The sequence below is a fragment of the Chlorocebus sabaeus genome, chromosome 23 (genome assembly GCF_047675955.1).
Source record: "Chlorocebus sabaeus isolate Y175 chromosome 23, mChlSab1.0.hap1, whole genome shotgun sequence".
NCBI lineage: Eukaryota > Metazoa > Chordata > Mammalia > Primates > Cercopithecidae > Chlorocebus > Chlorocebus sabaeus.
In genome coordinates, this window is record NC_132926.1 from 55,429,038 (window position 1) to 55,439,442 (window position 10,405).

The window sequence follows — 10,405 nt, forward strand, 5'->3', positions numbered from 1 at the left end:
GAGCTTTGGTTTAGATTTTTAATTTATTTTTGTTTGTTTTTAATTTCCTGTTCATTGCTCTCACCATGCCTCCCTTTTTACACAGACCTAAAGGATCAGACTGTGGCATTGTCAATGTCAACATTCCAACAAGTGGGGCTGAGATTGGAGGTGCCTTTGGTACGTAGAGAATCATTTCTCCGTTTCCATGTTGGGCAGCAAAGAAAAGCCAGTAGTAGCTTTTAGAAAAGGTTGACCACGAGACTGAAACACTCCTTATATTCTGAAATAACCTAATGTGATCTAACATGCCTGAAAAAGCTTACATTCTGTATTCAAAGTTATCGCATAGAGTCCTGCGTCGTCTTCTCGGAGGCAGCATCAGGTTAGAGGAGAGGCCCTTAACCTGAAATGTGTGAACCCCTGAAATGGTGGCATTTGTTTTCTGGGGAGAAGTTTGCAGACCCAAAAAAGCTTAAGAATCCCTATTTTACATGAAATAGTCTGGTTTTTATTTGCAAAGTAGGCATATAAATGTTAAACATACTCTTTTTCACTAGATAGAATACTAAGTTGTTTCTTTTCACTGGGCTCTGCTCCTGTTTCCTCTTAATAAGTCATGCATTATTAATGATGAAACTGGGTAGTAGTTTTTCCTAAAAAATTCTCCCTAACCCTTGTATATTCAGTATTATTTATTAAATATGATCCAAAGTAAAATAAATTTGCTTGTTTTTTTTTTTTAAATACAGAAGCAAAACAAACATTCATTAATACTTGTAAAAGTTTATATCATTAGTAGCATTCTTTTGTATTTTTAGACCAAATACTACAATTACTATTTGATGCACGGACTCTGACAAAAGACTACTGTTTTCAGTTCACCCCTTACGCCTGCGCTGCACTGTGCGGTTGCCTGAATGCATGAGTGTCTATCTTTTCCCTGTTTCCAACCCATGCCTGCTCTCTCAAATTGACTATTTCTTTTTTTTTTTTTTTTTTTGAGTTGGGGGCTTGTTCTGTTGCCCAGGCTAGAGCGCAGTGGCGCAATCACAGCTCACTGCAGCCTCTACCTCCCAGGCTCAAGCAATCCTCTCGCCTCAGCCTCATAAATAGCTGAGATTACAGGCGTGTGCCTCCACACCCAGCTAATTAAAAATTTTTTTTTTTTTTTTTTTAGAAACAGGCCCTCACTATTGTTACCCAGGCTGGTCTCAGACTCCTGGACTCAAGCCATCTACCTGCCTTGGCTTCCCAAAGTGTTGGGATTATAGGCATGAGCCACTGTACCCAGTCAATTGACTATTCTTCAGTTAAGCTTTTATAGTTAATTTTTAAAGTTTTGGTGGCCACTCACACTGGCTTATGCCTGGAATCCCGGCACTTTGGGAGGCAGAGGCGGGCGGATCGCTTGAGCTTAGAAGTTCAAGACCAACCTGAGCAACATGGCAAAAACTCGTCTCTACAAAAAATACAAAAATTAGGCATGGTGGTGTGTGCCTGTAGTCCCAGCTACTTGGGAGGCTGAGGTGGGAGGATCTCTTGAGTCTGGGAGGTGGAGCTTGCAGTGAGCCAAGATGGTGCCATTGCACTCACGCCTGGGTGACAGAGTGAGACCCTGTCTTCCCAAAAAAAAAAAAAAAAAAAAAAAGTTTTGGGCTGGGCGTGGTAGCTCATGCCTGTAATTGTTTAAGCCCAAGAGTTTGAGATGAACCCGGGCAACATAGTAGGACCCTGTCTCTACAAAAAATAAAAAAAAACTAGCCAGGTATGGTGGCACACACACCTGTATTCCCAGCTTCTCGTGAGTCTGAGGTTCAAGGCTCACTTAAGCCCACGAGTTTGAGGCTGCAATAAACCATGATCCCACCACTGCACTTCAGCTTGGGTGACAGAGTGAGTTTGACCCTGTCTCTAAATAAAGAAAACTTTTAAAGAAGTATAATGGAAAAAGGAGTTTTGCCCATACTTTTCTCCTCCTCCTTTCCCAGAGGCTACATTGAGATTCTTTTTTTTTTTTTTTGAGATGGAGTCTTGCTCTGTTGCCCATGCTGGAGTGCAGTGGTGCAATCTTGGCTTGCTGCAACCTCCACCTCGCCAGTTCAAGCAATTCTCCCACTTCAGCCTCCTGAGTAGCTGGGATTACAGGCACACGCCACCATGCCTGGCTAATTTTTGTTTTTTTTTTTTTTAGTAGAGATGGGGTTTCACCATGTTGGCCAGGCTGGTCTTGAACTCCTGACCTTGTGATCCACCTGCCTTGGCCTCCCAAAGTGCTGAGAGTACAGCTGTGAGCCACTGTACCTGGCTGAGATTCTTTTTACTAAAAGAAAAAAGCAAATTTACCTTTGAAGTGATGTCAGCTTTTCTAAATAGTATGCTTTCACTGCTATCTCCTGACAACTTCAGACATTATGTATTGACCCTCTATTATGATAGAGGTTTCTGTCCAGGAGTAGGTGGGAGTCAACTAGTAGGAGAAAGAAGAAGAAGCTGTTCTTTTCATTTTCTTCTTGGATGCACTCAGGACCCTTGCAGACTGAAGAAACAGTAGAAAACAGAGGCAGGGAGGGCCCTGCAGGCCTGGCTAGCAAGCAGAGGGTAGTGGGGTACCAGCTCTCAGAATAGTGAGCATGGTCCTTGAAAGTGGATTAGTTCATTCACCCAGCATGTGCGTAGCTGGATAGGGAGTCTTTTGGGAGATTTTGACTAGGACTTATTTCTTCTACTTTTTTTTTTTTTGAGATGGAGTCTTGCTCTGTCCCCCGGGCTGGAGTACAGTGGTGCGATCTCGGCTCACTGCATGCTCCGCCTCCTGGGTTCATGCCATTCTCCTGCCTCAGCCTCCCAATTCTTCTACTTTTATTTGCTCTCCCCCTACTCCCTCCCTGCCCACCTTCGGTAGAAATAGCTTTTATTCAAGTGCAATAAAAGAGTTCGTTGGGGAAGACCCATGGGGTGTTATAGAAAGAGCACTGGGTGAGGAACAAAGAGACACCATCCCAGTCCCATTTACTGCTGTCACTAGCTCTGGAACCTCAGGCAGGTGCTCAGCCTTGGTTCCTTACAGCCTCTGTGACTCTGTTCCTGCCAGGAATTTCAGAGGCGCTGTTAGCTGTGGCTTGTTTTATTTCAAACATGTGCAGGCTTTTTACCAGCTTCCCATTCTTTGAAATCAGTTATGTTTGTTTTTACTTTGCTTGTGCATTTGAGAACTAGAAGGGCAAACATTCAGCTGTGATTTTTTCTGGAACCCATTTAATGGAGATTCTTTTCCTTTCATGAGAAAGACCCGGTGACTAGTTAATAGAGAAGCTTTTATTTCAAAATTATTATATTTTCTTAATGTATTTCTATCAAACGGGAATATCTGTGTTTTTCCTGATAATTTAATACAAGTTATTGAGCGAGATAAAGAAGACAGTTACAGCGCCCATATTCTTGTGCGCTGCTCAAAAGAAAAACTATGAATAACATGTATGGGCCAGGCACAGTGGGGTTTCAGGCAGGCGCCACCATGCCTGGCAAATGGGATTTTTTTGTTGTTGTTGACGGTTTGTTTCTGATATGTTTCCATTTCCTCTTAATTCCTTTTATTTTATTTTCCCTCTTAATTCCTTTTTTTGTGTTTGTTTTGGTCTCTTGGTGCCTGTCTTTGATGTATTTGTTTGCAGGGGAGATATTGTGGGCTAAATGTAAAGTGAATAATCAGGTTGTTCTGGTGTCCTTTGGGTGTCTTCTTTTCAATGATACCAACTATGAGCCCACACAGAAACTGCTCAAATGATATTTTTTATTTCTCTAGGAGGAGAAAAGCACACTGGTGGTGGCAGGGAGTCTGGCAGTGATGCCTGGAAACACTACATGAGAAGGTCTACTTGGTAAGAAACGGCTTTGGGAAGATAAGTTTGGGCTTAAAGCCTTTGGGAATGTGCTTTTACACTCTTCTACTGTCTGTGCTGTCTTTGTGCATTGCCATTTGATTTGATTTTTCCAGCATGCCACAGCTGTCTCCTCCGAGTATCTATTTGGTACTATTTTTCTAGCTTTCTTACCTAGCTTCAGTTAGTGCCCAGCACCCAACAATGAAATGGTCTCGTGCGTGGTTTCTGTATTTTTAGTAGAGATGGGGTTTCTCCGTGTTGGCCAGGCTGGTCTCGAACTCCCGACCTCAGGTGATCCACCCGCCTCGGCCTCCCAGTGTGCTGAGATTACAGGCGTGAGCCACAGCACCCGGCTAATTTTTGTATTTTTAGTAGAGATGGGGTTTCACCATGTTGGCCAGGCTGTTGTTGAACTCCTGACCTCAGGTGATCTGCCTGCCTAGGCCTCTCAAAGTGCTGGGATTACAGGTGTGAGCCACCACGCTGGGCTGTTGCTTGCACTTTTTTTTTTTTTTTTTTTGGAGACGGAGTCTCGCTCTGTCGCCCAGGTTGGAGTGCAGTGGCGCGATCTCGGCTCACTGCAAGCTCCGCCCCCCGGGTTCACGCCATTCTCCTGCCTCAGCCTCCCGAGTAGCTGGGACTACAGGCGCCGCCACCTCGCCCGGCTAGTTTTTTGTATTTTTTAGTAGAGACGGGGTTTCACCGTGTTAGCCAGGATGGTCTCGATCTCCTGACCTCGTGATCCGCCCGTCTCGGCCTCCCAAAGTGCTGGGATTATAGGCTTGCGCCACCGCGCCCGGCCTGCTTGCACTTTTGATGGCACACTTTTTTTTTTTTTTTTTTTTTTTTTTTGAGATGGAGACTTGCTCTGTCACCCAGGCTGGAGTGCAGTGGCCTGATCTCAGCTCACTGCAGCCTCAGCTCTGCCTCCCAGATTCCAGCGATTCTCCTGCCTCAGCCTCCCAAGTAGTTGTGATTACAGGCATGCACCACCACGCCTGGCTAATTTTTGCATTTTTAGTAGAGACCGGGTTTCACCATGTTGGCCAGGCTGGTCTTGAACTCCTGACGTCAGGTGATCCATACCTGCAGTGGCTCATGCCTGTAATCCAAGCAGTTCGGGAGGCCGAGGCATAGTGGATCATTTGAGGTCAGGAGTTCAAGACCAGCCTGGCCAACATGGTGAAACCCCGTCTCTACTAAAAATACAAAAATTAGCTGGGCGTGATGGCGGGTGCTTATAATCCCAGCTAATCGGGAGGCTGAGGCAGGAGAATGGCTTGAGCCTGGGAGGCAGAGGTTGCAGTGAGCCGAGATCATGCCATTGCACTCCAGTCTGGGCGACAGAGTGAGACCCTGTCTCAAAACAAAACCAAACAAACCAAACAAACCAAAAAACCAACCAACAAAAAACCATATATGATATTTGTCTTTCCAGATTTTTATGTTTCTCTCTTTTTTCTTTTAAATAAAATGAGACCAATTGTCTTTTATCTTAAAGGTTTGTCTTAAAAAGTTATAAGTTGGAGATCTTACCTTGTTAAAATATACAGATCTGCTACGTTTTAAAAGTGGGCATGAAATTATTCTGTTATGTATGTACTATCATTAATTCTGTTCATTTTTTCCCACTAGTACTATCAACTACAGTAAAGACCTTCCTCTGGCCCAAGGAATCAAGTTTCAGTAAAGGTGTTTTAGATGAACATTCCTTAATTTGAAGTTTTCCGGCAGCTGTTTTTGAAGAAGACAAAGAATATTAAAGTTTTCCCTGAATAAAGGCATCACCATGACTGTGACAGTGACTAATCCTCCTATGACCCCAAGGCCCTGATTAAATCAAGAGACTCCTTTTTTAAAAATCAAAATAAAATTGTTACAACATAGTCATATTTACTAACAGATGGGTTAGATGGATTTTTATGTCAACTAGTTGTACATGGCTTTTTAGAAGTTAATGATTATTTTGTAATTAGAAAAAAGAGTACATACCAGGGTAGGAATTTGGGAAAATACAGAACAGAGGAGTAAACAGAAGTCTTTGCAGTAGATACAGGGTGTCTCCTGACCAAGCAAAGGATTCGGTGGGGGAATATTGTTTGACATTACCCACCTATGGCATGCATTGGATGGCATGTGATTGAAAGGGAGATGCATTTCCTTATATGCTTGGACCATAGTTCAGTATTCATGTGGAATAACTTGCAGTGCTTAAAATGACAACAGGCATTCATCACAGTCGTGGCTCTTGCTTATGAAGGCTGTGTCAACCTGGAAGAGATTTGTGGGGTAGACAAAGATTTTGTTCCTGTGTTGGAGTCTTTCACCTGCTGGAGGACTCTGAGGCCAAAACTGCCTGAGCAGAATTGTATACAAAGTGCGTTTGGAGGCTGGGCGAGGTGGCTTACGCCTATAATCCCAGCACTTTGAGAGGCTGAGGCAGGTGGATCACTAGAGGATAGGAGTTTGAGACCAGCCTGGCCGATATGGTGAAACTCCGTCTTTACCGAAAAATACAAAAATTAGCCTGGTGTGGTGGTAGGCGCCTGTAATCCCAGCTATTTGGGAGGCTGAGGCAGGAGAATTGTGTGAACCCAGGAGGCGGAGGTTGCAGTGAGCCTAGATTGCGCCACTGCACTCCAACCTGGACAACAGTGAGATCCTGTCTCCAAAAAAAAAAGTGCATCTAGATTTTTTAATACAACCTTTTTCTTTAGCTTTAGGTGTCTGCAGTTGCCCTTGGATCTGTTCTCAGTCCTCAGTGTGTGTGGCAGCGTGTGGTCATAGAGAGCTGGGCAAAGTTCACTTTCTCTTTGCTGACAGTCTCACCTCTTCTCATTGGGAAGCTGCACAGGAGTCTTTGGGATGGTTCAGTCCAGAGGCCTTTGTTCTCCTTTCTTCCTGGCACTCTCTGATCCCCCTCTGCATGGCACCCCTCTACTCCTGCCAGGTTGGACTGGAACAGAGACCTTTGAACAAGATGACATTTGTAGACAACCTGATCCATCAGGATGTGGAGAGATTTGGATAAATGGCAAATAATTTGGGGTTAAATTATGGCCCAGAGTGGTAAGCAAATGAAAAACTAAACAATTGTAAATGTATCTGGGAAGCAAAGGTATTCATAATATGTCCCATGGCCAGCTGCGAGTAGTATTTAACTAGACATGCTATTGTCAAAATTGAACATGAATCAAGCCAAATGCTAATGATACAGCTATTGAGAGAAGGTTGGCAGGAAGAAATCATGGGTGAAGGTGGGTGGAAGTGCTAATCTTAGCTATAGGTTTTAGGTAAAACTGATTCTGAAAGTTTTCTTTGAAACAATTTGATAATTTTTTTTCTACGTGTTTCTAGCACAAGGACTCAGTTTTTTTGGTTATAATGTTCATTAAAACATATGCCTTCAATTTGTTCCTCTTTGTACTTTTTTGCTGATTTAGCAGATATAAATCACTTGTTAGTATTTTTAACTACCCAAGTTAAAACGTACATTTGTGTTATTACTGGTCTTATATTTGAAGGTGCGAGGGGTCTAGTGCTGCTCGTTACTGGTTATATTGAGCATTTCATAACTGCTACCTCCTCCTAAATCCTGTGTTCCAACCGCCACTGCTGACAATGCCCAGCCTCCATTGTGGATGTGGGGAATTGTGTTAGCATGCTTGCTTCTGCCACGGCACTAAAGCCTAACTTGCTTAGGATCTTGCTGTTCTTGGAGAGAGCATCCAGTCGCTGAGCCTAGCAGCCAGGCTCTTGTGACTCCCTGGGAAGTGGGTGAAGACCTAGCTCCTGGCTGCAGCATTGAGGAGGCAGGCCCTCCAGATAAAGACTTCTCACAATGGAGGGGAGGCAGTTTTCTCAAAGGAAATTGAGTGCTATTACGTACTCCGCTTCCCACTTTCTCTTTCAGGGTGGGAATCTGTTAAGCCTCCTCTCTCTCTCCTGCTCTGCAACCACAGAACACTTCTTTTTTTTTTTGGGTGTCTCAGTTTTGCCCACACTGGAGTGCAGCGGTGCAATAGTGGCTCATTGCAGCCTCCAACTCCTGGGCTCAGTCTATCCTTCCACCTCATGCTCCCCCATAGCTGGGACTACAGGTGCATGCCACTGTGCCCAGCTAATGATTTTTTTGGTAAAGATTGGGTCGTACTACATTGCTCATGCTAGTCTTGAACTCGTGGCCTCAAGCGATCTTCCTGCCTCGACCTCTTGAGTTATTGGGATTACAGGAGTGCGCTACCATGCCCAGCTCTGTGGAAAATTCTCTGTGGCATTCTGTCTCCTGAAAATGCTGAAGGGATGAAAAGGGCTCAGTGTCCTTCTTCTCTTCCCTGGCACTTTCAGACCATTTTCCTGTTGCCTTCATTCTAACAAAGGTTGCAGATTGGAAAGCTGATTTGGAATGTTTTTTAAGTGTTTTCAGTTTCAATATTTGTATGAAATTCCTATGGTCTCCAACACACTCATTTATTTTTATTATTATTATTTTTACACCCGGCTTGATTCACTTGCTTACCTTGAATCCCTTATTTAGGTCTCTGGAGACATACAATGGTGACCATTTCTGCAATTTCTACCCTCTGTGCACTTACCTCCCCTTCCACATAATGACTCGTTTCATCTTACTTGTGCTATTTGTTGGTCTTAACATTTTAAAAGAGGAGGTGTGAAGAGATTAGATGCAGGTAGCTGCCATTAATCTTCAGTCCCAAAAACTGTACATGTTGATGTACCAGAGTTTTAGGTTTTTCATATAATAAAATATATGATCTTTTATAGTTTTTCCAATTTAAGTTTTGAAAGTTAGGTTACAAATATATCTCTTTTTGCTTTTTCTTTATTGTGAGGTGTATTTTTAAAGATCAAAGTAATACTTGCTTGCAGTTAAAAATTCAAATGGGGCCAGGTACAGTGGCTCATGCCTGTAATCCCAGCACTTTGAGAGGCCAAGACGGGCAGATTGCTTGAGGCCAGCCTGGGCAACATGGTGAAACCCTGTCTCTACAGAAAATACAAAAATTAGCCAAGTGCAGTGGCGATCACCTGCAGTCCCAACTATTCGTGAGGCTGAGGTGGGAGGATTGCTGGAGCCCAGGAGGTCAAGGCTGCAGTAAGCCGTGATCATGCCATTGTACTTCAGCCTGGGCAACAGAGTAAGACCCTGTCTTTAAAAAAAAAAAAAAATTCAAATGGGGCTAGAATGCTTATAATAAAAACTAGCAGCTCACTTTCCCACGCTACCCAACTCCTGATTCCATTCCACAACAACCACTTTTCTACTGTTGACTTTTCTAATTTTCTCTTATTTACCTATATATTTCTAGTTGTGCAACCATCACCACTGTCTAGTTCCATCCAAAACATTGCCATTCCCCCAAAAATCTTGTACCTATTAAGCAGTCATTCCCCACTCCCCCCACCCCCCAGGCCCCGGCCACCATTGATTCTGCTTTCTGTCTCTATGGACTTGCCTATTCTGGATATTTCATATAAACAGAAATCTCTTACTAATTTCCAGACAGTTGGATGATCTGTGTCACATGCCTATCATTAATATTTTCCAGTTACTTGGTGTCAGTTTCAGTCTTTGTTTTGCTTGCCTTTTTTTCCTGGCATTGACTCCCCAAGGGTCTTTTGTCCCCCTGCTCCCATGTGGCCGCTCTCTAGGGCAGCTGCACAGGTGTCATCCTTGGACTCCCCTTTGCTGCTCTTCTATGTTACAGTCTCTTGTTCACTGGATCCTATTTTTCTCTTTATTGCTTTATGCTCTTCTTTTGCTGGAGCCTATCCTGCAGAAGCTTCCTGCCAATGATTGTTTTGGAGGAAATTAAAAGAAAACCAAACCAAATCTCTCCTATCCAAGGGGAAGAACTTTATCCCCATATTAATTGAATATAGGATTCGAGATTTAAAATGTTGGTGGCAGTTAGAGTTTGTTCTTTTTTTTCTATTGGAAAGGTCCACAAATGTTTTGTTGACATTTTTGTCTTTAATCCATTTGAATTTGGGGTACATGCTATGATTTGTCTACATTAATTTCCCTTTTAAAAATAAAAATAATTCCTCAACCCCAATTAGACAATTGAGCTGTCCTTTTCACACTGATACCTCTTTTATATAGTACACGTATAACAGGATCTGTTTTTAGCTGTGTATCCTGATTCAGTAATTGGTATATATGTGTGTGTCTATAGATCAATAGAATGCCATTTCCATGTGCAGACACGAGGGCAAACATTCCTTTTTCTATGACTACATCACTTGTCAGGTGTCCCCTTTGCCGTGGCTCTATAGGATTCTGTTAGATAGCGGTTGTCATTGCACAACTCTACAAATATACTAAATGCTACTCAATTGCTCATTTTAAAATGGTTAAAATGGTGAGTTTTATGTTGTATTTTACAATACGAGAAAAAAACATACAAAGCAAATTAAGCAATAAAAAGGGCAGTTACTAACTCCAGGGAAAATAACATTTAATTCTCTGATCTTTGAAACTTCTTCTATTTAAATTGTTTTAGAGTCCTACATACATTATC

The 10,405-nt window shown here is 42.9% G+C and overlaps 1 protein-coding gene across 1 annotated transcript in view; it reads left to right on the forward strand.

Annotated features, from left to right (window-relative positions):
• Window positions 1–5,763, forward strand: part of ALDH7A1 (aldehyde dehydrogenase 7 family member A1) — a 50,395-nt gene extending 44,632 nt beyond the window's left edge. Inside the window, exons 16-18 of the mRNA XM_073010717.1 lie at window positions 86–159; window positions 3,785–3,860; window positions 5,499–5,763. Of these exons, the coding sequence (XP_072866818.1) occupies window positions 86–159; window positions 3,785–3,860; window positions 5,499–5,553 (205 nt within the window). The 3' untranslated portion in view covers window positions 5,554–5,763. The remainder of the gene's footprint in view (window positions 1–85; window positions 160–3,784; window positions 3,861–5,498) is intronic.
• The last annotated feature ends 4,642 nt before the right edge of the window (window positions 5,764–10,405 follow it).